Source organism: Triturus cristatus, chromosome 1_2 (assembly GCF_964204655.1).
Source record: "Triturus cristatus chromosome 1_2, aTriCri1.1, whole genome shotgun sequence".
Classification (NCBI taxonomy): Eukaryota; Metazoa; Chordata; class Amphibia; order Caudata; family Salamandridae; genus Triturus; species Triturus cristatus.
In genome coordinates, this window is record NC_140580.1 from 75,788,440 (window position 1) to 75,815,326 (window position 26,887).

The following is a 26,887-nucleotide window of genomic DNA, read 5'->3' on the forward strand; positions in this document are numbered from 1 at the left end:
TTGCTGGCGGAGAAGATGGGGTCGAGCATGTGCCCGGCAGAGTGGGTGGGTGTCGTGATGAGCTGTTTGAGACCGAGGTTGGCAAGGTTGTCCAGCAGTGTGATGGAGTTGCTGTCGTTGGCGTTCTCGAGGTGGAAGTTCAGGTCTCCGAGTAGGATGTAGTCTGTGGAGGCCAAGGCGTGCAAGTTGACGACGTCTGTGATAGAGTCACTGAACTGTGGTCGGGGTCCAGGAGGTCTGTACACGAGGGTTCCTCTGAGGGTGGTTTTGGGATCGGTGTGGATCTGGAAGTGCAGGTGTTCGGCAGTGTTGAGCGTGTCTTCGGTGCTAGTCAAAATTCTGAGGGTGTTCCTGTGGACGATGGCGATTCCTCCTCCTGCACCGTTGGTGCGGTCCCTGCGGGTGATCTTGTAGCCCTCCGGGATGGCTATGGCAACTTTGGGTGCCGATGAGGTGTTCTTCCAGGTCTCCGTCATGAAGGCGATGTCCGGGGAGGATGGGTCGAGCAGGACCCAGAGTTCGACGGCATGCCTGTGGACGGAGCAGGGTTGACAAGTATACATCTGAGATGGTTGTGGCCTGCCTTGGTGGGGGGGCAGGACGTGTACGCTGGCTGGTAAAGCTGCAGTTTTGGCAGGTGAAGGGTCTGTGGGTGCGCTTCGGGGTGGCCTGGAAGCAGGTGGTAATTCGGCTGACGTTGAGGTTGTGGAGGAGGTTGGTGTCGTGTCACTCGCGGGGGCCAGGGGTTATGGCGCTGGGCACAGTCCAGGCGCGGAAGGGCGCAGATGTGCTTGCCTTAGGCTCGCCTTCGGCACACAGGCGGTGCGCTCGCTGTGCGCGGCTGCCATTAACAAGGGGAGGTGGGAGGGAGGGGCAGCTGGGAGGCTGGTGGGATGACAAATGGGTGAGCGAGCAGGCAGGGCCGCAGTGGACGCAGTGGATGCAGCGGTGTGAAAGTTGGAACCAAGGGTGTCAGGCGCTGAGCCTAGGTGCCTACCAACATATAGGGAGGAAGACTCCCAGACACCCCGCCGTTGGATGGGCGGGGCCTCCTCGTTATCGCCCGGCAGCGTGAGACATCAGCGCGCGTATTTCTGGCCGTTCTGCTTGCCGTGAGGATTCACGGCTTCCTGGTTCCTGTGCGGTGGATCGTCACCTAGCGCCTCTGATGGTTCGGGAGGCATCCCCCACGCTGCCTGACTAAAACCAGTGACCGCGCTGAGGTAAGCGCTGTGTCTGTGAGAAGCCTGCTTAGAGACATCGCGCTGCGGTAAGCACGGCTGTCTCTGCTGTCGGAAACCCTGGCATCTGGACTTGTTCGAGGGAACCTGAACTCGTTCCCGTGACAGCGCTATTGAAAGCGCTCCTGCGACTGTTTCAAGGCATCGCGCTGAGGTAAGCGCTGCCGTCTTTGTGGCTCTCCTGGCATTTTGGCTCTTTTCAGGGCAGTTAGAGGGCGCTGACGTAGGCGCTGTCCTGCCCGTCTTCCCTTGCTCCCCTCCTCTGCAGAAATAAGGTCGTTGGGTTTTGTCTAATCTGGATTGTGCTTTGGGACTTTATGCTGTGCTTTGGTCCAGGTCTTCCTCATGCCTAAGGAACAGTTGTTCATGTGACCTTTCCGCAAACCTGGGGGACTCTTACTTTGGATTACTTTGTTTTTCATGCTTCAGTGTTCGAGACTACTGAAAGGCTGATGGGGGATGCATCAGTAGACTTCTCTACTTTCATATATATTTTTTGAGCATGAAAGGAATGACTATGGGTATGTATGAGGCAGTGTGTTCGTGTTTTGGCTGCTAGCATGCATGATGGGGATTTGACTTATCTTTGCTTTCTTGTTGTAGGTATGCAGCATTCTTACTGGAGAGATGTATCTCTATGTTGGTACACTGGAATGGCGTATCATTGACTAACGGCTCCCCAGGTAATAGACAGGGGTAGTGAGACCATATGAGTGTAGCAGAAGTATATAGGCCTTGTGTTACCCGTGTGTTCTTTTATTACAGGTCTCCTCATCCCCGCTGTTCCTACACTAATAACTTTCCTTCGCCTGATTGCCTTAATACTCTGTGTTGCATTATTCAGAGTTAGGGACGTCGGGAGGTGGACCCCTTTGTGCATCGCCCAGATCCTAAGGAGTCACAGTGGATCTTACAAGGGGGGCTACGAGGAGTGAGTGGACCAAAGTAATGGAGGGAAAGTAAAAACAGCAAACAAGGAAGGTAGTGCAAGCCCAGAAGAGCAGGCAAATTACAGTGAGAAATACAAAGCAATTTCCAGTGAGAAAAAACAAAGCGAGCGAGAGCGGCCACAGGAGGCTAGAACTCGCGGCAGCAGCGGTGATGAGGCATGGCACAGACAAGTGGAGCTGTCTGTGCGGCGTGGGGGAGCGACCTGCCTGTTCCAAGTGTCAAGGGTCACTCTCCTCACCGCGCAGCGTCCGCCATTCAGAAGGGGAGGTGGGAGGGAGGGGCAGCTGGAAGGCGGGTGGGATGACGAATGGGCGAGAGGGGCGGGGACGCAGGGGATGCAGCGGCAGGAAAGTTGGAACCAGGGGGGCTACGGGGAGTGGGGGACCAAAGTAATGGAGGGAAAGTAAAAACAGCAAAAAAGGGAGGCAGTGCAAGCTCAGAAGAGCGGGCAAATTACAGTGAGAAATACAAAGCAATTTCCAGTGAGGAAAAACAAAGCGAGCAAGAGCTAGAACTCGCGGCAGCAGCAGTGATGAGGCACGGCACAGACAGGTGGAGATAGCTGTGTGGTGTGGGGGAGCGACCTGCCTGTACACAGGGTCAAGGGTCGCTCCCCTTGACCCGGATGGCTCATGATGTATCCTAGGAGAAATGATGACTAGTTTGGGGGTCGGTGAAGAGATAATGCTCAAATTAATTACTGGTAACACACATTGCTCAGATTCACCCTTCCTTGTTTCTATTCATGTGATCTACCCTCCTCCACTGGGTATAGTTAAGAGGATTTTTATATTTTTAAAAATGGACTCTGGAAAAGTGGTGCCTGAAAGCAGAGGAGGAAGGACTGGGACAAGGAAGGGAAATCAGAGTAATGAAGAGTTCCAGGAAGTAATAGCTCTCTATGCACATGAACCAATTGGAGTTTCATCATGCTTTGGGATGATCTCACTCAAAGGCAATGCCAGAGGTTCACAAACGTTGTCATACATATATGTTCATGTTCAGTGCAATCAAACAGTGGTGAAAATTGTTTTACCTTGCAGTTATCACAGCAGAGGCCGTACGCACATTGTGAACCTGACGTCAGTGTGCAGGTCGCAGCTTGGCAGCAGGGATTCTTACATTCCTAGAGAAGAAAGAGGCAATCATAGAAAAATTTATATATTGCTGTGGATTCTCACATAACATAATGCTTATGATCTATTATGAAAAAGAAGTGGTAGCAGCAGTGGAATTTTTTGGGATATTTGGCCTATGTGCCATCCTTATAATCAGTCATCCCTACTGGAAGCTTTGAGCATGATGCGAACACGTAAGTTTGATCAATGGAGGTTTGGGAACAAGGGCTGTTCGGGTTTGGTTTGAGCAACAGATTATGAGTGCATGGGGGTGGGTTTGAATACGGGGTTAGAGGAGGGCGTCAGCAATTATTGTTCAATTAATTTTCCCTCTGTATTGTCTTTCAGAATTGTTTTATGTGGTCACCATAACGAGTTAGTATTTGTAGTAGGGAATTATTTTTGGTGTGTGGGTGGGTGAAACATGTAACTTTACCTTGATTCTGAATATATGCTTTACATTTCTGATTTCAGCTAACCCCAGAAGAAGAGATTTTTTATCTCGAAATGCATTGTGTGTGTGACATCATGGTTCGATATTGGATTTTAATGATGAACCCCAAGACAACGTGGATTGTAATCTGTTGGAATCACTGTATGAAGAATAAAACATGGACAATCTGAATACCGCGTTTCATCTTTTTAATTGATTTAAATTTGGAGTACATGATGGATTTATTGATATAAGAGAGAAAGTAACGGTGAAAAATATTGTGAACAAAAATGGACGTTTATAAAATTGTATGAATTTAGAGCGGCCCACGGGCCAATTCCACGGCTGTGCACCGGAGGTCTTGTGTTCCAGATCCTGGGTCACTTATATTGTTAGTGTGCCTTGGGCGTTTGCACACAACTCTGGTTGCACACCAGCCTTTTCTTGCCTCAGAGCACTTTCTTTAAAACAGGTGTTAAACATAAAGTTCGAACAAAGAAGGGTGTGCATTCTGTCTTAAAATTTCTTAGACTGTCATAAGTGCCAGTGCTGCCAATTAAGTGCCATTGCTGAGCACCGGAAACCACCTGCTCCAATTAACCACTGCATAGTACATGTCATGAGGATGTCATATGTGAGGTCATAAATAGTGCTAGGAGGGGTGAAAGTTAAAGTTAGCGCTGCTAACTATAAATTGTCAATTTCTGTGTTTTTTTTAGTTCAAAATGTTAACTTTCTCACTGACATATTCACCTAACTATAACGTTGCTTTAACCTTTGTTTTATTAAGTAATTTTTAAAGTTGTTTACAAAATTTTAAAAACACATCCTTTTATCATAACGTTAGATAAACTTAGTTTTTTTCAGTAAGTTCTAGTTTTTTTTATACGTAAAGTATTACCATACATAAATGCATTACCCAGGAGCCAGCATGCTTGTTCGGGGAGGGGGACGACCGCCCCTCCTCCCCGGGCCGATTTCGGCCCTAGGGACCCCATCTCCCCAGGCTGGGAGTACTTGTTTGGGGAGGCGAGCATGTGGCCCCCCTCCCAGACCGATTTCAGCCCCAGGCTGTGCTCGTTTAGGGGAGGGGGTCATGCAGCCCCCCTCCTGGGGACCATTTTGGCCTGGGGACCCCATTCCTGGGTGCCTGGCGTGCTTGTTCGCAAAGGGGGCACGTGGACCCTGTGTGCTTGTTTGGGGAGGGGGGTCATGCGGCCCTCCTCCCCGGGACATTCCCAGGGGCCCAGGATGCTTGTATGGGAGAAGGGGGCACATGGCCCCCTTTCCTGGGCTGATTTCGACCCGAGGACCCCATCCCCCAGGGCCCAACATGCTTCTTTGTGAAGGGGGGGCACGCGGCCCCCCTCCCTGAGGCAATTTCAGACCCAGGGACCAGCACATTTTACAGGGAAAAAGGGGGGCAAGTGTCCCTCCTCCCCGGGCTGATTTTTGCCCAGAGACCCAATCCCCCAGGGCCCAGTGTGCGTGTTTAGGGGGAGAGGGCATGCAGCTTCAGCTGCAGGGGTTCTCCTGATGCAAGTAGTCCTCTCAATCTTGCAGCCCACATCGGAACCACCACCTCTGCAAAGCTTTCCTGGTGCAGGCCCTTGCATCGCAACACTCTCAACGATGATGCATTGCAGCCTTACAGCTCTCTGGACCCGATGCATTGCCTTGGCTGCACCAAGAGTCCTCGACGCGGAACCTCGCAAAAATCCGCAACCAAAACTTAAGGTACTCTTGTTCAGTGGGCCTAACTGGGTCCTTGTTGCTGGCCCTCGCTCCACCTCATTCGGCCTGAATTTGGGACTTTGTCCTGGTCCAGCGCAACCAGCTATCCACAGTTAATGCTTTGTGCTTTTTGGGTTTATATTGACTGAAATCTTTAAACCTGTATATCTTCGGTTCTACTGACTGGATGTTTGTCATTTTGGTATTGTTTTTATTAAAAAGTACTATTTTTCTAAACTGGTGTGGGATCCTTTTGAGGTTTGTTTTCACTGTGTGGCTGATGAAGTGTTGCACTAGTACTTTTCACATTGCCTCTGAGCTCAGTTCATATCTTTATTCGGCGCATACAATCAGCCTTATAAGTATATTGCAATAACAATGTAACAATTCTTTAAAAATGACACCATCCTAAATAATTGGTAAATAGCATAATCAAAACCACATTAAAAAGTTCCATATCATATAATTTGCTCCCACATCCCATTTAAGATAGCATTGCCTCCTGTGTTCGCACTGCATGTCTCAAAAAGGCACCAACGGAACAGTAGACAGACTGATTGAACAGTGTTTGTAAAAAGTGCAGGTTTACATTTAAAAAAGCTGTATGATTTAATAATTGAAACCCAATATTGTCTAGTAAGGTGTCTATAAAATTTACAGTAGTGCAGCAATGACTGGGGTGAGGTTTCATCACATGGCAAGGGCATAGGGAAACACCCGCTATGCCAGCTTAAGCGGGGGTACTTTCATTTCTGGCTTAAAAGTCATTGAAAGTCAGAAGGAGAACCTTATAAATACTGGAAGAATAAAGTACCAGGGTATAACTGTGTGTCAAACAAGCTAAAAACAATGACATAAGGAAGAGAAGTTACCCCTGAAGGTAGAGATTGAGAGCCTTTAGGTTCTTTGTTCAGGGTAATTTCATGACAAGACCGGAGGCTACCATTATGCTTAACACTTTTATTGCCAACTCCTTGCAGCACTCCAAAGTAAAACAACTTCAGCTCATCAAATTACAGAACTTAGAATGTCCAGATTACACATAAAACCTCTGTCACAGCAGTCATTTTCCTCTTTTATATGCCGCTCCTTGACAGATAAGTATCACTTCATTGCTATACCGTGCTATACTGTTGATTCATGGTAGAAACTAGTGTTTTAATTTGAATATATTTAATAAATATATTGAGAATATAAAATACTGTTTTGTGAGAAGTTGATGTAAGTTTAAAAGGTGAATGAGATGGTGTTAAGGTGTCAAACCAACCAGGTGCCTTGCTACTGGCCTGCCTCTTCCTAACCAAGAGGGAGTCCCGAATTTTGTTGCCCAAATCAACCGAGTTGGCGATGCAGCGAGCGCAAGGTAGATAGTTTTATTTATTTATTACTTACTTTACTCCTTGCCGTCATATGTCCGACTCCACTACCCCCACCACCCTGCCCCGCTCCACCCTACCGCCACGCAGCACTCCCTCTGCGAGCCAGTACTGTCATCTGAACCCCAAGATGGCACTATAGGATCATATTCCACATTACTCATTATATGTTTTTATATTACATGATTTATTAATTGATTTTAGAACCCTTTAGAAAGATTTGGAGCCTTTGAGAATCACCCTCAGTTACATTTTTAGTATTCATTGTTTGCCTGAGACTACAGCTTTGTCTGTAAATGTTTTGAGAAATGTATGTTTTTTGTTGAGCTCTTTTCTGTGAAATACAAGATTTTAAACCATTGGCACTCCAGATAACCACCTGCAGTATCTCAATGTGCCTTCTAGTGCTTTTGAGTGTTGCCGGAGATCTCCATATGGTCTGTTGTTTGAGTTTCTATTTTTTCACAGTACCTACACTATGGAAGTAGTTAATTTAGCTTCCTAGTTACTCACATTTGAGGGTGGAGCTGCTTGAGGTTTATGTATCGTTAAACACAATACATGACCGTGCAGTTCACTGGTGCTCTCTCAGTAGCCTGGTGTTAGACCTGTAAATTTAGGGTGGTCTTCCCCCATACTTTCTGCCTTCACTCCTCTTGTTTTGCTGAATTCGTTTTTGTTGGCCTTAGGACTCTGTGCACTTTACCACTACTAACCAGTGCTAAAATGATTGTGCTCACTCCCTAAAACATGGTAAAATAAATTGTCTTACACCTGATTGGCATATTTAATTTACTTATACGTCCTTAGTAAATTGGTATGTCATATTTCCAGGGCCAGTAAATTAAATGCGACTAGTGGGCCTGCTTATTAGTTATAACAAAGGGGGGTCCCTGTATTTGTCAGAATCTGGGATTCAATTACATTTTTATGGCCTCTTCCTATATTTGTCCAATCTACTTTGAACTAATTCTCCGACAGAATCATTTTGTGCTTTATAACTAGTGGGCCTGCAGCACTTTTGCATTTTATTTAAAAGGACGGCATGTACTTTTAAGTTTCACATGTCCTGGTAGTGGAAAAGTCACAAATTTGTTTTTCACTACTGTGGGGCCTACCTCTCACACAGGATAACATTTGGGTTACCTTATTGCATTTAAAATAAGTGATTGGAGTGGGTTGAAATGTCATGCCTGATGTCTAAGGAATTGTAATTTAAAATCCTCTTAAATGGTAAAGTCGGATTTTAAGTCACAGTTCTGAAAATGCCACTTTTAGAACGTTGGTCTTTTCTTATCCTAACAATTTGGTGCTTGTAACCTGTTTCCTGGGTCACATGACTAGGTGTAGTTGGCAGATGGCCTTTGTGTAGTCCTCCCAGTCACTCAGTAGGGGGACTGTGTGGTGGCAGAATGGGCCATCCTGACAGGATGGGAAGGCAGAGCTGTGCACAGTCCCACTTGCACTTCAAAGAAGCTGCTTCAGCTCACATAAAAATAACTTTACACTAGCCTTTTGTGCACCCAAACATCCTGGGACCAGGGAGGGAGTCAGGAAGTTCCAGACACTTCCATGGAGGGAAAACTCCTGAGGGTTCTTCCACATCCAAGCTGATAAAATTATGTCCCTCAGACCCACTCAACAGTTCAATTCTGACCCTGAGGAGTACTCTCAGAGGACTGCTCTGCTGCCTGAGCCTGCTCTGTTCCCCTCGGAGTACTGACCTGCTGCTTGAAACCTGCTTTTCTGCTTGAACTTGACTCCAAGGGTTATTTGGGTGGTCTCCAGTTCAGTGTCTTAGGGACAGAAAGGCTCAAACCTTATCTTGACCCAGCCTGAGTGAGTTCTCACCCTCCAAGTGGTGCCCCCCAGTCCTGGACCCTTGGAAGTGGTGCTTGAGTTGCCCAGGTAGCCCAAATTCAAATCTTGAAACTTAAAAACATTTCAATCAAAAAGATCCCCGAGAACCAGGAGGAAACCGGGACTACCTGCTTACCAATCTGCTCAAGGTGCATCGACGGTTGGTCTGACTTAGGCATTCCGCAACGTCCTGTCGGTGTTGCCCCGACACTAGTCCCAGGATGCTTGTTTCCGGTCCAGGGAGGACCTGGCTTGGCAGTTCGGGCTGGACTGTTCCCATGAGGCACACGGCCAAGACTGATTTGCGTTTGGCTGGGTCTAAACTCAGGTGGCATGGTGAGCAAAAGAACAATGCATTTAACGCATATCTCTTGAATGGGGGTGAATGTTTGATTTGCTCTGCATTCCGTCCATCATCTGTGTGTCTTTTATGTCTTTCTCCCCAGCAGCAAATCCTGTTCAGCAGCTCCTCATAGAAGGGGTATTTGACCGCGTGGAAGCCTAGTCTGCTACAGCTTGCAGCTTCAAGCTGCTGGAGATTACCAAAAAAGTGATGTCCGAACATCCAAATCTTCATGGCTACTTTGTCCAGCTGCTCCCTGATGACAGCAGTTTCTCCTCGAACAGCGCCGGCTGTCTTGCCCTGCTGAACGTTACCTTCTCAGACATTTCTTCTCACATTCAAAAATTCATAACATCGGTTCTACTGATTGGATTTTTGACATTTGGGTGCCAAATAATTTATTACATTTTGCTCCATTTTTAGGTCTTGCCTGGCGTTTCAGCGCACATGCGTTGCTCGCTCTGCGAGGGCTTCTTGAAATCAATCCGGTTTGAGAAATTCGCTTTCGGCTCCGCCCGTAATTTCCATTGGTGTGAGTCATTTGGTGTCACCAATTATGCTAAACGGGGTATAATGATTGTCCAGGAGGCTTTTTAGTCCCTCCTGGTTACCACCCTGTCCACTTTTGGCCCCGCCCACGTGGACTGGATCTTTTACTGGCTGCGTGACACGGTGGGTTTCACAATGACTGTCTGCACTTTTTTCTTATCATTCTTTCCTTGTGGGCTGTGCGTTAGGTGCCATTGAAATGCTCCCTCTCTCTTTTTTTTGTTTAGTATTACTGGCATGTATCACGTTTATTAAAGGAGCCGCTCCTCCTGCAAGCTCTTAAACACTCCCACGGCATGCAGGGGCCACAACAGATATACATTTTATGTACATGGGTGCCTTTAAAACCTCTTGGGTCTCGGAGCAAATGCTTGTTGAGGGTCATGGTTGTGAAGATGGCTCCTCGGAAGCTTCATAGATTGATTCCAGTCCCTACGTCAGTAACTCTATCTCCGCTCTCGTCTGGCTAATAATGTTTTTTATTTCACGGTTCCTGTTAAGTCATTTTAATTATTTTTGCTATACGCTTGAGGCGCTTGGGGCTTGTGCCAATATGTTCGCAGAGGAGTTAAGGACACGCATGTGGCTCCTGCGGTGCTCCACGCGCCTCTGTACCATTTGTTTATTTAGTTACTTTCACCAAACGGGGGTGTCCAATGGCAGACTGCGGGGCTCCACGCGCCTCTCTACCGTTTGTTTGTTTAATTATTTTTGCCCGACAGACAGTGCAAATGCTTTTTGAGGGTCGTGGTTGTGAAGATGGCTCCTTATAAGCTTCATGGATTGATTCCACTCCCTACGTCAGTAATTGTATCTCCGCTCATGTCTGGCTGTTGCAGGTGGACCTTTTTCAGGGGCCCCACTTCATCTGGTCCGATAGCTCTGGCGCTTGCTGCTGACAATTGAACTTGTTTCCCGCAGGGTGCAGACCGCCTTTCAGTCTGCGGGTGATGTGCGACGTTGTCGGGAATGCAGTCACTGGTGACCATTCCTGTAGCTTTAAATCTGGGTTGTCCAAAGGCGGCCTGCGGTGCGCCACGCGCCTCTCTTCTACCTTGCATGTTACCCGGGGGCACAACAACAAAACTCTTAAAGTCCACCTGCTAAACCGATCTCAATCTGTGCACAACAGTGCCTCATTTTATTCCCACTTCTAGTATTTGGTGGGGGTGCTGTTGGATTTTAAAAAAACAAACTAATTTAGTGGGTGGTGTGGGTTGTTGTTAACGCATCCCTCCCAGCTCCAGTACGGAGTCTGCTGAGCCAGCCTAATATTACAATTGCCTAGCAATCGACCAACCCCGTCATGAGGACTATATGCAGGCATGGGTTTTCATGTAACACAAAGCATTCTGGTACTTGTAGTGCCCTAATAAGTCTACCCCCAAGGTGCTTATGCAAAAAAAAACTCTACTTCCTTATCCCTAATGCTAATCAAATAATCTTACCTTGCTTCTACCTCACACTATTCTTCTACATCTCACACTCCTTCCATATCCCTCCTACTACTCTTCTACTACTCTATCCTTCCTTATGCCTCATATTGCTCTCCACACTTTCCTACATTCAAAATAACACAAATCTCCTCCACGCTTTCTTCCTACACACTATTTACTCTCCCCCGCCCCTTTTTTCTGCCTCATGGTATTCTACTCCTCACTATACTTCATTAACCCTCATGCTATTCTTCTAATCATTCTCCTTTCCAAATCTTAAACACTGCTCTTCTCCTACTAACGCTATGCTTTAAAGTACTACACAGCTAACACATCCAATTCTAACAACATAAAATCACAACATATTACAAACATACGCTGATTAATACAAAGCTATAATACAATACCATTAGCAAAGCAAATGGCTTGAACTTAAAGGCAAGACCTATTGCTTTTCCAATGCTTGTTTTAAATTAATGTAGGATTTATCTTGTGGTATTCACTTTATTATTGCTTAAGCGCTGCACAAATACATTACACATTGCCTCCAACTTAAGCCTGGCTGCTTTTTTGCCATGCTACCAGAGAGTTGAACACAGGTTAATTTAGGGTTGGATTGTGCCTCACCCTGATAAGGACTGTGGTTGCTGCTTGAACAGTGCTCTCACCCCAGTCAACCAACAACCCAATTTCTTACAGACCTCATTTGCAATATAAAACATTTCTCTGGTGGAATTGGAGCAGTTGTCAATTCTCCTTTGATAGAAAGTTGAGCAAGCTTTGTTAATGGAGGCTTGGGAATGATTCATAATAGAAGGGATGTGTTAGAAATCGAGTCTCTAGTTGGCAGAGGTATGAGCCCTGTCCAAGTAGGGACGACAATCCTGGTCAAGGTAAGTTACAGCACACCCTAAATTATCCTGTGCTCACTCTCTAGTAGCAGACCAGTAAGGCTTACTTAAGAGGCAATGAGGCAATGTGTGAGGCATTTGTGCAACAATTAAACTAGTTACACAGTGAAAACACCAACAAAACTCCACCCAGTAGAAGTTGAGATATTAATTTTTAAAGATTAAATGCAAAAATAGCGCGTAGTAGAAAGTAGCACTCAAAGAGTTAAATGGCCATGCTGGACAGAAACAAAGTCAAGAGTTCAGGCCTCCCACGATGGAGTGCAAGATGGCTATAGGACCCACAGAGGGCCTGCTGGCTGAACAAAAGTACCTAAATCCTTGTTGCAGCACAAAATGCTTTGATGATCCTCAAGAAGTTAGGGTGTTGCACCGGAGTTCTTCACACAACTGCGGTGATATGTCAGGTCCGTGAGTGAAGTGTCGGTTCCAAAGTGCGGCGCTTCCATATGCGACGCGCCTGGTTTCTCCACGCTGTTGAGGCGATACATTGATCTTCACGCAGTGGCAGTGATGCGTCAGTTCTGAAGTAGCGGCTCAGAATGCGATGCAGCAGTTCTGAGTGTGATGCGCTGGGCCGGTACCCTGCAACAACAGCGATGCATTGATTCTGCTCACACAGGGTCTAGGACTGGGGTGGCACCACTTGGCAGGACAGACTCACAGGCAGATGAGCCTAAGGGCTGGAACAGGAGGGTTCTAAATCTTTTGTGTCCCTGAGACTTAGGCAAAAGGAGGCAAGCCAGCAAGCCTGTGGAGTCACTCTGGGTTCAAATGATGCATATCCAGGTCTTCTCACTTAGGCAGGGGAACAGCAGGCAGCAGGGCAGCTCAGCGAGGCATTGGCACAGCAAGGCAGAGTTCAGCAAAGCAGAAGTCCAGCAGAGTGACAGTCCTTTCAGCAGTCCTTCTTCCTGGCAGAGTAGTCACAGGTCCAGAAGTGTACTGATTTGGTAGTGCTAGAGGTCCAGTACTTATACCCAATGGTAAAATGGGGGAGACTTCAGAGAAAGCTCTGAAGTGCACAGAAGCTCTCTCTTCCTTTCATTGGCTCCAGGCACACTACAGGGAGGTAATCAATCTTTTGAAGGGGGCAGGTCCTAGCCCTTTCTTTGTGTGTGGCAGTCTAGAGGGAATGCAGGAAGTCAGCTGTCACCCACCCTACATAAGTTGTGATCTTAAATTGTGAGTTCAGTGACACTAAGCTTGAAAAGTCTATCCCTTCACAATTGAGAGTTTGCATTTAAAAGGTGTAATAAGGTAATTCCCATGTAATCAGGCCTTTCAGTAGTGAAAGACGAAATGGAGCGTTTTTCACTACCAAAACATGTAAAGTTTAAATGTACATGTCCTGCCATATAAATACACTGCACCCTGCCCTGTGGGTTATACAGGGCCTACCGAAGGGGTGACATAAATGTATACAAAGAGAAGGTTTAGGCCTAGCAAGAGGGTTTAATTGCCAGGTCGAAATGGTAGAATGAAACTGCACAAACAGGCACTGCAGTGGTAGGCCTGAGACATGGTTAAGGGGCTACTTCTGTGGGTGGCAAAATCACTGCTGCTGGCCCGCTAGTAGCATTTAATTTACAAGCCCTGAACACATGCAGTGCAATTCACTAGGAACTTATAAGTAAATTAAATATGCCAAATGGGGATGAACCAATATTACCATGTTTAGGGGAAAGAGCACAAGCACTTTAGCACTGGTTAGCAGTTGTAAAGTGCGCATAATTCAAAATTCAGGAAAACCTAGGCCAGACAAATAGAGGGAGGCAGGTAAAAAGTTGGGGTCAAGACCACCCTGAGGTTGTCAGGTCCAATGTGATGCACATGATTTTTGTTGTTTCGCAATCACTTCAAACAGTAATACATTGAAAACACTACACAAAAAGGATCCCACACCAAGTTAGAGAATTAGAACTTTTGTTCATAAATAAAACAAGACCTAAACAACAAAAATCCAATCAGTTGAATCGGACATATCCAAATTTAAAGATTTTAGTAAACATAGCTCCAAATAGCACAAAGCACCAACTGTGGACATCTAGCTGCGCCGGATCAGGACATAGCCACTAGTTCAGGCCAACAGCGAGGGAGTATGGGCTGGCCACTGGGACCCTGTTAGGTCCACTGAACAGAGTACCTTAAATCCTGGTTTATGTAGCATTGCGAGGATCCGCATCGAAGATGTGTGGTGCAGCTGAAGCGATGTATCGGTTCAGAGATGCGGGAAGGCTGCAGTGCCAGGGCCTGCATCGTCATTGAGCATCCCGCCTATGGTGCTTGTGAGTCAAGGATGTGGTGCACAGTTGGGCGATGTGTTGGTTACGAGGAGCTGCAAGGTTGCAATGCATGGTCTGGTGTCGACGTTGAGGCTGCTGTCCACAAGGCATGAGATGGCCTGCGATGAGGATGCATCGCACAGTGGTGGTTCCAATGGGGCTGCGAAGGCGGTGTGGGTCTTTGTGACAGATCCAGTCCACGCAGCAGCAGCAATGTGCTGGTTCTGCTTGGGTTTGCGCCATGCAGCAGGGGGGTTGCGTTGGTTCTCCTGGACCCACAGACTAGCAAAGAACCTTAAGCCCACTTCCAAGGGTACAATATTGTGGTGGCACCACTTGGCAGGGTAGACCCACAGACAGCAGGGTCCAGGTGCAGATGCAAAGTTGTTTGAAGCCTGTTATGTTCCTAAAGGCTTAATTTCAGGAGGAAAGCCAACTATTCCTTGGAGTCACTCTTGGTTCTGGGTGCAAGAGAAGCAGGTCCAGTCCTTCTCACCCAGAAAAGAGGGCAGCAGGTCATCACAGCAGGACAGTAATCCTTCAGAGCATCAGTCCAGTAGAGTAGCAGTCTTTGTAGCAGCACCGCCAATCTCCTTCTTGGCAGAGTATCCACAGGACCAGAAGTGAACTGAATGGTGGGTGTCTGAGGTCCAGTACTTATACCCAGTTGTGCCTTTGTAATGGGAAAAAAAGCTTTTCTAGGAATGCCTTTGAAGTGTACAGGTTCCCTGCCTTCCTGGCCCTGGGTCCAGAATAACTACAAGGGGTATGCAGCCTTTTGTGTGGAGAAAAGACAAAGCCTTTTCAATTGTAAGTGGTGCCGGGCCCAGCTCCTCCCTCCCACCTTGCCAGTGACGGCCCATTCAGTCACACCTAAGCTCCCCATTGTGTGTGGCTGTTTAGGAGGAACGCACAAAGCCCACCTGTCACCCACACCCACTCATTCATTCATTCAAAATCTTTACTCAGCTATCAAAAAAGCAGCCATAAAAGTACAAACAAGGTAGCACATCTAAAACAGTTAAAACATTTGATGCATCATACAATTACAATTATAAAATTAATTTCATTTGATGCACTATAGCGTGATACTTTTCATCGCATTAATCGATTTAAAAAAAAAATAGAGCAACTGCTAATTTTTGTGACCTAATGTTTTGTGCGGCAAACAGGGGTTTAAGATAAAAACACCTAAAATTCTGATAAAGTTTACAAAACAATAGGAAGTGCAATGTGCTTTGTTTGCTTCGATTGTCACAGGGGCATGGAGCCATATCAGGTAGGCGGTACTTCATAGTTGGGAAGGCAACTAGCTGGTGCACAATACCACATCTCATTCTTATCAGCACGAAACAATGCTGCGCATTAGTCACATATGGTAAATAATTATTTCTTCCCTCCTCCAAATTCAAGGATTTATACAAGGCGACCGTTGATTTATTCCGCTCCATCGATCGATAATCCAGTCTATGCTGGAGAAAGGTTTCTTTGATACTTTTCTTTGCAAGAGACGATACTTTGTGGGGTCCGACCAGATAGATATATTAAACAGCCTTACGAGGGTGGAATTAATATACAATAGCCAGGGAATACATCATTCAGGGTTAAAAAATCTAAAATACTTGATCTAGTAAATGCAGTTTCTTCCTTGTCCCATAGTAAGGCCCACAATAGCAACAGTCTAACCAATAAAAGATCTTCTAAAAACTTTAGTGTTTGATGCAGAGGAGGGTAGGTATAATAAGCATTTTAAAAAGCAATTTTCTTCTATTTGCAAGGCTGTGCTGTTTGCATAACCCCAGAGACCTTACCCATAAAGGGCTGCTCTCACTCCTTTTGCTTTATAAATACCTACCATTTCATTGATGGGTCAAATCCCTAGTTTTGAAGAAAATTTTAAAATCCCTTGTGAGGCCCTACTCATTTTAGCTCAAGTGTTTAAAACATGTTGAGACCATGAGCCATTACCCGTAAATAAAATACCCTGATAACATAAAGAATTCACTGGAGTAATTGGGATGCTATCAATAAAGAACGATATGCAGGGTTCATGTTTGGGCCCACATACCATGGACAATGTTTTGTATTTGTTAATTACCATTTTCTTTTGCATCATAAAGTCTGCAAAAGCATTCATCAGTACCTGGAGGCCCACTGGGGTCCGCACTAATAATACGTGTCATCAGCATATAACAATACAGGTATTAAGTAGCCAGCCGCCCGAGGGGCATCAGCCTGGATCGTCTGTAAGTGGTTATCTACCCCATTGATAAAAAGGGAAAATAATATTGGTGCTGACACGCACCCCTGCCGTATGGGAAACAGCGTTTACAACGCTTTTCCACAATGCATGGCCTTACAACGCAGTTGTTACAACGACCGCATTGTTACCACGCGTGACATTACATCGCAAGTCGTAACAACGACTTGCTGTAGGGGGCGTGCAACACCAGGGAATGTGTTGGATTTTAAATCCAACACCTTCCCTGCTGTTGTACAAACTGGAGTAGGAATAGTAATAAATACTATTCCTAAGTCCAGCGCGCCCCCTACAGCAAGTCATTGTTACGACTTGCGATGTAATGGCATGCGTGGTAACAGCGCGGTCGTTGTAACGACCGCATTGTACAGCCATGCGTGGAGAATGTATGCATAGTAACGTCATACGTTCCTGCCGAATACCTCGCCCTACTTTAAATTTAGTTGAGCATTCTCCCCGGGGCCAAAACAGACTTGGCTGGTTAAGTTCTCGTACAAACGGGAGAGAAACCCAACAATTGGCTTAGGTGCTCCCATGGAAATCAAGGTTAGCCGGAGTAAGTTATGCTCGACCAGCTTGAATGCGCTACTTACATCAGCAAAACATAAATAGAGTGTACCTGCCTTAGCCCTAGTATATTTGCCAATAAGTTGCTCTAAATTGATACATTGCTCGATAGCCCGAGCTGTTTTCTGAACTCAAACTGCACCGGGATAAAATAAAATGCTCTTTCGCCCATTCCTCCAGTCTTACTGACAGCACCCTACTCATTACTTTCAAGGAGGTGTCTAGAAGAGAAATAGGGCAATAGTTTTTGGGATCTGTTTTATCCCCTTTTTTAAATATGGGTACAATGATGGATTCCCCCCATGAAGATGGAATCGTATCTATTAAACAAATTAATGCCCTGGTCAAAATAGATCCCCATAATTGAGGGGCAGATTTAAAAACATCGACTGGCACCACATCGGGGCCTGGTGCCAAGCCCCCGGCGCTGGCCTGTATAGTCAGATGGACTTCTTTGTTAGTGATGTTTAAGGGGAGACGCCCCCCCCTCACACAACGGCTCCCAGTCAAGCCCTGTCATCGTCTCACTACTTTTGCTAAAACTTTCAGAGAAATGAGTCAACAATCTATCACAAGGGACAAAGGAGCAAAACTCAGGGATATCATCATTCTTTAAAAAGGGAGCATTTACTGTATCCCAAAAACGTTTGGTATTCCTGGTTTTTACGGAAATGGGCCTGGTTTTCCCATGCTTCGGCCTGGAGTGTCTTTTATCTAGCTGTTATGGCTAATTTATACTTGCTCCAAAGGGATTTAATGGTCGATGTATACCGTGTGGAATTAGACAGGGCTTATTTGAGTGACTGTAGTGCTTTTGTACAAGCACTATCAAACCTTCCCCTTCTATTTTTCCATGATGGATTTGGGTACTTGGTTAAAAATAATTCAATAGAAATGGTATTGTAGCTAAAAGTTTCAATCATTATATTTGGGATAATTTCGTCCTGAAGACAGTAGGTTATTTACTGGCGCACCTATTACCCCTTCTAGCACAGTACGCAATCTGGGGGTGATGGTGGATCAGGATCTCCAACTGAATTCTCAGGTTAACAAAACGGTTGGCACTTGCTTCTCGCTAATCCGAGTGCTGAGAAAGATCCTCCCTTTTTTGCCTAACTCTGCGAGAACGCAGGTTGTGAGATGCGTAATTCTCAGCAGACTTGATTACTGCAACTCTCTATATCTGGGTGCGCCTAACACCCTTATCGGGAAGCTGTACAGAATACAGGCCATTGCAGCGAAACTCGCTTTAATTAGGCAGCGAGGGACCTCAGCCACATTAGCCTTGCAAGATTTGCATTGGCTGCCGATCCACCAGCGAATTCAATTCAAAGCTCTATGCACTGTCTTTAGGGCAGCTCATGGAATGGGCCCTAAGAACCTGCAAAGAAAATTCAGCTGGTATTCTCCAACTAGAAACCTTTGTTCTGCTTCTGCATTTCTGATGAATGTAGTCAGGTTCAGGCAGTCCAGAACAGGTGGCAGATCCTTCTCTGCCGCTGCTTCTCGGCTATGGAACACTCTCCCTTTGGATCTACGTCAGGTCCAAAGTCTTATGGATTTCAGGAAAAAGTTGAAAACGTTTTTATTCCCTAGGCTGGAGTAATTTTTCCTTCTGATATTATCTCTCTTTTCCTCCCTTCCTGTGTCACACCTCGGCTGCCCCTATTAACTTCTGATGGGGACTCTCCTTTTTAAGCGCCAGGATACCCGTCGGGTGATAGAGCGCTATATAAGCAACTCATTACATTACATTACATTACATTTCCCTGCAGTTAAACACTACTCTTTTCTGCAAAATCGTACAGGGTCAACGCCCGACCACTTGATTCTTACACCAATTATCCTGGTAGGGTTAATACTATTTAGTAAAATGAATGAGGCCTGCCTTTGGCCCAGAAAAAGAATGGTAGTGTAAGGAAGTTGTGGACATTAAAAATTGAAGGTACGATACTAAGATTACCACACATATCAAAGGCAGAGACAGACACCAATATGTGATCTATAGTAGAAAACAAATTTCACCCAATAAAGATTGAAACTAATTCCCACCAGGACCACAACCACCTCTAAGTAATTGAAGATCATATTTGGGGATAATCAAGTTTAGTGGTTCCCCATACTCAGAAATAATCGCTTACCTCCCCATCCTGGTAGATATGACCGCATGCCTGGGTGGTAGGTACTGCACATGCCTGGATATTAAAATCTCCGGAGCACACTAGTACAAAATCAGTATTAATGGGAGCTGAAAAGGTTTCAAGGCCATGATCAAGGGCTGTAGCCACACTGCTACGTGGTGAGTCAAAAAATTATTATAAATATTTACAATTATCAGGTCTATCCCTTCTCTTTTATTTAGCCACAACAATTGTGCATAGGGGCCCACTGATGCAACCTTTTTGGCATTAATATAAATTTTGTTGGAAATAAGTATCTGTAGTCCATCTTTAGCCTGCCCAGCTTGTGACCCTAGAGCTTCTACAAAGTATGAGGAATAACCTTCTACATGTACTGGACTTATGCACCCAGTTTCTTGTATACATATAATGCCATAACCAGATATAGTGCTAATCCAGTCAGCATTCCCTATCTTATTCAATAGCCCATTTACATTCCGTGTTGCGAGCTTAAACCCTCCCTCAAAGGGCTGACATACAGGGACCATATTTGATGCACAGATAGGTATATTACAAGTGCTAGAATTATCATTGCCGGTTACCTTATCAGCCTTGGCTACAGCCAACCTACAAACTGGAGATTTCCCAGGAATAAATGTAAGATCTCTTGGGGGTAGTTGACTTGCCTGAACAATTATAGAGTCCCCTCACTGATAATTTCTGGGGTCCCTGACACAGCTTTGGTCATGCCTGAGTCATTCGCTATCATCTAGGGTACTCAGTGCCTGATATCTATTGGGCACTGCAAAATCAGGGGAATATGGCAGATGCGGTCTCGCTTTCACCCTTGGTGCCTGCGGTTTCAATGTACCATTAAAACATTGTCCTAGACTCCGTAGATGTTGATAGAAAAACCCCAATGTGAGTATACCCATATCTTGAATAGCCATGGTAGGTATCCCCACCTTTATGTGGATGCCTCTAGCATTCTAGGATTCCTAAAATTAATAACTACACAGTCACCATCAAACAAAAGTTCTACTGATCCAATCTACCCCACTCTCCTTGTGAACAGGATTTCATGTGCTCTAACAGGTAAGAATAGGTGCTTAGAGCTAAGCTGGTGATTAACCTTGTTCTTCAAACATTCCGTAGTCTCCCTAACCCCTGGCTTCAGCGATGGGACATTAACCAGTACTGCCACGTATGGGCAGCAGGCAGGTAGCAAATTAACGGTAACTAGCTCCTGTGAGGGCATGTTAATATTGGGAGGGTGTGTATTTGTTAGGCTCCGTGAGGATTGGTCCACAGCATGTATCATGGTAACAGGCTCCCTAACAGAATCCCTATTGATCTCTTTTACATTGTTGCCCAGGTTACACACTACATCTTGACTGGGACAAGCCATAACCTCAACAGGGAGGAGCATGCCACCTGTAACACTATTCAGTCTCGCATCTGGTGGTCCTAGCCTCTCATTTGGTGGAATTACACCAGCGGAAGTGACATTTTCCAAATCGTCCTCCAACCTACCCAGTCTTTCTTTAAGAGGCATTATTAGACCATTATTGACAGTTGTTAGCTTCTCCCAAAATGGGGCCCATGCTGGTTTGTCCATAAGGTTACTGTTATTATCAGCCGCCCCTTGCATAAAAGGAATGTCCGGAGAACTCAAATTGACAGAAATATCATTCTGTGTCTTTCTTTTGTGTTTGGCTGCTGTTGGACAAGCAGTAATTGGAGCTTTAGCTGTACCTGTGATGAACGGTATAGAGGAAATAGAGGTTGATTCCGGTTCTGGCTCAGTAAGTATTTGGCAAGCTGTAGAATTCACAGACCCATTAATGCATCCTGTATCCTTGCTGTCTTGGTCGTTACCTAGGCCAGACTTCTCCTTGGTGGATGTTACACATTCAGAGCCCCCATTTTGACCAGTCGCACTAAGGGACATGCGCCATTCATCTAGGTCAATTTCTTTAGATAAAGCTCCCACTGCGCAGGCAAGAAAAGTATCTATGGTGGATTGCTTTGGGGTAATAATTGGCTCAGTAAATAGCTTTGTACCCCCAACCTTCTGCTTACCCATACTGCTGGCTAGCTGGTAGAAACCATAAAAGAGAGGGAAAACAGACTTACTTCACAGTGATCCCTCAAAGTAATGTAGCTGGCATCCTCTGCTGGCAATAATGCCCCAATAATGCTGCTAGAGGCCCACGAAACGGAAAACCCAGAGGGTGGGCTGACATCACCTCCAGCGCCGCGGGCATGTGCTGCCTGCTGGGGAACTGAGTCCGAGTCTCACCCCAGCCAGACGAGAAAGCAAAGGAGTGTTACAGTAGGGACCTCGGACGGCCCTTCAAAGAATCCCAGTCATGTAACCCAGGCTGCAGGCAACAAATATCTAAGGTGAAAAATGGCAACTTTAAAAAAGATGGCCTTTTCAAAATTGTAATTTAAAATTCGACACCACCATGAGCTAGGATTTTAAATTCCAGTTCCAGAGATACCAAGCATGAACCGGTTAACTGTTCCTATTTGGAAATTACACTTATAAAAGGTAATAAGGTAATTCAAATGTTATCATGTGGGAGCGGTATGTCTTGCAGTAGTGAAAAACGACTTTAAGAGCTTTTCATTACCAGGACATATAACACTTAAAAGTACCTATCCTACTTTTTAAATAAATTGCACCCTGCCCTCTGGGCTGTCCAGGGCATACCCTGGGGTTGACATATATGTGCTAAAAAGGAAGGTTTAGGCCTCGCAAAAGGTTTGCTTTCCAAGTTCGAAATGGCAGTTTAGAACTGCATACACACAGGCTGCAATGGAAGGCTTTAGACGTGTTTAAAGTGATATTAAAGTCAGTGGCACAATCAGTGCTGCAGGTCCACTTACCTTTATTGTATGGGCCCTGGGCACCTGTAGTGCCAGTTTACTGGGGATTTACTGATAACTTAAATATGCCAATTGGGTACAAGCCAATCTAGCATGTTTTAAGGAGGGTGCACAAGCACTTTAGCACTGGTTAGCAGGAATAAAGTGTGCAGAGTCCTGAGGCCTGCAATAACGAAGTCAGCAAAAACAGGATCTCCGAATGCAAAAAGTTAAGGGAAACCACGCCAAGGATGCCAGGTCAAACTAGTCCATTAACCCCAATACAATTAAACAGTTTAATGGCTGCATGCTGTCCATTTCATGTGGGGTGTTTCTGTGACATTTAAAGTAAAAAAAAGTGACAAAACTGAAATTGTCATCTTCAGTAATTACCTCTCTGCCTGGCACATGCCTTGCTGGCCCACCTCCATGTCTGAACTCAAGTGCCAAGTTACCCAGGAGAGAAATCTGGCCATTATTTTTTATGCCTCCCTTTTTTCACTTCCCAGATTTCCAAACACGGATCTTCCTGATTTTTGTCCCTCTGGACAGGAAAGGTTCTTGTTCCTTCAACAGGCATTTCATGGTTCTGTACCTGAGACAACTTTAAGATCTTCCTCCTAAATCTGTTATATCAGTCCAAAATGAATTGAGTCAGGCCACTTGGGGGTTTGTGGGGGCCGGGGTACGAAGATCCTTTTCACACCTCTCTTGAATGCAAAGGAAAGCATTAGGTCCTTCCATTAGGGCGGAGCAGCGCCGCCCCCTTTCCTCCAGCCCCACTTAAAACAATAATAAAACAAATTTTAAAACAGTTTTTTTATTGTTTTATTTTAATCCTAATGGACTTGCCTCGACCTGCCCCCAGGACTCTGACGTGTCTTGGTGGAGGGTCCAGGGGGGTGACACTGTGGTGGGGGAGTGGTAGTGCACTCACATGTCCCTTCACTGCGCAAGTGGTGTTTGGCTGGCCGCTGCAGGCCGGCCAAACACCTCATGCACAGTAAAGCTTTCTCCAGCCCCAGCTGCATTGCTGGGGCTGGAGAAAGCAGGCCCAGGCTCCAAATCTGCCTGAGAGCGCAGAGTCCCAGCGCTCAGGCCAATCCTGATGCTGCTTTCATGCAGCGTCATGATTGGCCGCAGTGTAGTCTGGAACCGTGTCCAGGAAGCAGGAAGAGCGTGATGGAGCGGACGGCGGAGATCAGGTAAATTATTATTTTTTCTTTGTTTTTCTTTCGTTGTACCCAGACCCCTTCCCTCCCCAGCTCCCTCCTCCGGCCAGACCCACCACTTTGGCATGATTTCGGCCCCTGCTGCCTTCTATTGGAATCATTACTCAGTGTCTGAGTTTTCTAAATAAAATCTCAAAAATTAGCTGTTTTGCTTGACCTCATCATCAGCGTATCATCTATCTATAAATATTTCCTTGTCTTAATAAAGCATAACTTTTGAGGTTGTTGTACACAATATAAAGTTGGTTCATTCATTCAGTCATTCATTCATTCTTTCGTTCATCTATTCTTCAACCACAGCTCGGGACACATTTAAACAACGCCATGAGCTATGCACAAGGGATGCCAAAAAATGCTGTGGGGTATTTCAAGTAGCTTCTTCTTTTTGAATGCACCATAGCAAACCTTAGGACTATTGCAAATTGGTCAGAACTGATTGAGAAAAGAGACCATCATGGTTCCGTTGGGCTGGGTATTTTTTCATTCAGATCCTCTTGAAAAGTATGTTTTTTGAGAAGAACAGACATACAGAAGTAGGTCCCGCACTCGGCCTCAAACACTGCGGTAGGTGTCACAGAAATGCAGTAAGAAACTTGACCGCTGATTGGTGAATTTATGCTACTAAAGTGCATCAACACGTTATGATCAGCTCTTTAAAAGAATATCCTCCAAAATCTCAAGCCACATCAAGACAACATAGTGATCTGCACACTCTCGAAATAAAAATTAAGTCTATCTTCCGACAGCTGTAGAGCAGAAATGTTTGAATAATTCTAGACACTAGTGGGCCTAGGTAAAAAGCTTTGAAATAATAAAATCTGCGTACGTGTTATTACTACGGAGACGTTCCTGTAGTTATATTTACACCCATCTTCAAGTATGGATGAAATCTCCCAAGGAAATTTTGTTTTACCTCAACAGTGCCACAATCACACTGCTTTTCAGGTTCAAGGTTTGGAACTCAGTACTTGAGGGGGGCGGTGCTTCCATTAGGCAATGTGAGGCAGCAACCTGAAAACATCCTTTTTATGTTTCGCCTGCACAGTGCTCTGTACTTGTGAAATCTCTTGTATTTAATATATCTAAAAAGGGGGCTCTTAACAGTTCCCCATCCAAATTACTGTGTTCATTTGCTTTTGTGTGGAACTTTTTCTTTTGCCAACTTCCCCTGGCTGTATGCATTTACCATACTTCTACTAAAGCTGTTCACTGTCAAGATAAGATCTCTTCTCACAGAAAAGGCAGACAGCTTCTAACAGTATGCTGGAATGCTTGCTTTTTATTACTTAGTGGTACAAAGCAGATGCTTTAGCATTAGAACATTTGTGGCATTTTCTATTCATGCCTCAGTGCCTTATCTTTGCCTTTTGTATGCATTATTGGATTTATTTGTTCAACTTATCTATTTGGTTATTATGATCAAATTCTTAATGTTGTGATAAACATTGCACGTTAAAAATAAAGTTAATATACAAGATCTAGACTATATTTTACTACAAAATAGACAGCCACAAGTGCAGTTATCCTGTAGACAACAGGCTCATGATTTGAATGATGCAGCAGGTGCAATATCACTGGGCCCAAAGTTGTCAAAACTCCTCTAAATACATAATATTGCTACATTTGACTACTAAACAGGCAGTCACAATTGCAGTTACCTTGCAGTTAAAAGGGACTTGATTTTAATGGTGCAGCAGGTGCAGTGGCACCAGGGCTAAAAGCTCTGGGGACTCTACTAAACCCAGATTATTGCTACAATTTTAAACTAAATAGGAAGTCAAAAGTGCAGTTACCTTGCAGACAACAGGGTCATGATTTAAATGGTGCAGCAGGTACAATAGCACTGGGCCCAAAGTTGTCAGAACTCCTCTAAATACTTAATATTGCTATATTTGACCACTAAACAGGCAGTCACAATTGCAGTTACCTTGCAGTTAAAAGGGTCAGTATTTGAATGGTTCAGCAGGTGCAGTGGCACCGGGCCCAAACGTTGTCAGAACTCTTCTAAACACCTAATATTGCTATGTTTCAGAACTAAACAGGCAGTCACAAGGGCAGTTATCAAGCAAGAGCTTGGGTCATGATTTCAATAGTGCAGTAGGTGCAGTGGCACCGGGGCCAAAAGATCTAGGGACCTCACTAACCACAGATTATTGCTAAAATTGAAAACTAAACAGGCAGTCACAAGTGCAGTTACCTTGCAGACTTCAGGATCATGATTTCAATGGTGCAGTAGGTGCAGTGACACAAGGACAAAACCTTCTAGCCACCCCACTAAACACCTAAAATTGCTACCAAGACGAAACTGCAAGCCTAAAATGCACAAAAAACTGAGTCACTGTCATGTCAGTCTTTTCAAATGTTGTATTTGTTGTATTATACACCATGTGTTTTGTATGTTCCACAGCCCTGAGGAAGTCCACAGAAGTTGCACAAAACGCATTGGCTGTTCAGCTGTTTTAACAATATTGATGTGAAGAATAAAAGAACTTTGGAATTACAGTTATTGGATGGACAAAATCATTCTGGAACTCTAATTTAGTGGTGCATTCCACATTTGTGATTGACCTAAAATTGCTATATTTTACTACTAAACAGGCAGTCTCAAGTGCAGTTACTTTACAGGCAACAGGGTCATGATTTAAATGGTGCAGCAGGTGCAGTGGTACCAGGTCCAAAAGTTGCCAGAACTCCTATAAACAACTAATTTTGCTATATTTTACTACTATACGAGCAGTTTCAATTGCAGTTACCTTACAGTTAAAATGGGCTGGATTCAAATTGTGCAGCAGGTGCAGTGGCACCGAGGCCAACAGTTGTCATCACTCCATTAAACACCAAATATTGCTATATTTTACTACTAAACAGGCAGTCACAAGTGCAGTTATCTTGCAGGCAACAGGGTCAGTATTTGAATGGTTCAACAGGTGCAGTGGCACCGGGCCCAAACGTTGTCAGAACTCCTCTAATCAACTAATATAGCTATATTTTAGAACTAAACAGGCAGTCACAGGGGCAGCTATCAAGCAAGCGCTAGGGTCATGATTTCAATAGTGCAGTAGGTGCAGTGGTATCGGGACCACAAGCTCCAAGCACCCCACTAAACAGCTAATATTGCTATATTTTATTACTAAAAAGGCAACCACAAGTGCAGTTACCGTGTCATGATTCAGTAGTGCAGCAGATGCAGTGGCACCAAGGCTAAAAGCTCTAGGGACCCCACTAAACCCAGATTATTGCTAAAATTAAAAACTAAACAGGTAGTCACAAGTGCAGTTACCTTGTAGACTTCAGGATCATGATTTGAATGGTGCAGCAGGTGCAGTGACACAAGGACCAAAAGCTCTAGGCACCCCACTAAACACCTAAAATGCTATATTTTAGTACTAAACAGGCAGTCTCAAGTGCAGTTACCTTGCAGGCAACAAGGTCATGTTTGAATGGTGCAGCAGGTGCAGTGGTACCAGGCCCAAAAGTTGCCAGAACGCCTCTAAACACCTAATATTGCTATATTTTACTACTAAACAGGCAGTTATGAGTGTAGTTATCGTCCAGGCAACAGGGTCCTTATTTGAATGGGGCAGCAGGGGCAGTGAC

At 45.1% G+C, this 26,887-nt stretch overlaps 1 protein-coding gene across 1 annotated transcript in view; it reads right to left on the reverse strand.

Moving 5' to 3' along the window:
• LOC146866832 (disintegrin and metalloproteinase domain-containing protein 9-like) overlaps positions 1-26,887 on the reverse strand; it is a 762,935-nt gene that overhangs the window by 418,285 nt on the left and 317,763 nt on the right. The window contains exon 13 of the mRNA XM_085601842.1: positions 3,229-3,318. Coding sequence (XP_085457968.1) covers positions 3,229-3,318 — 90 coding nt within the window. The remainder of the gene's footprint in view (positions 1-3,228; positions 3,319-26,887) is intronic.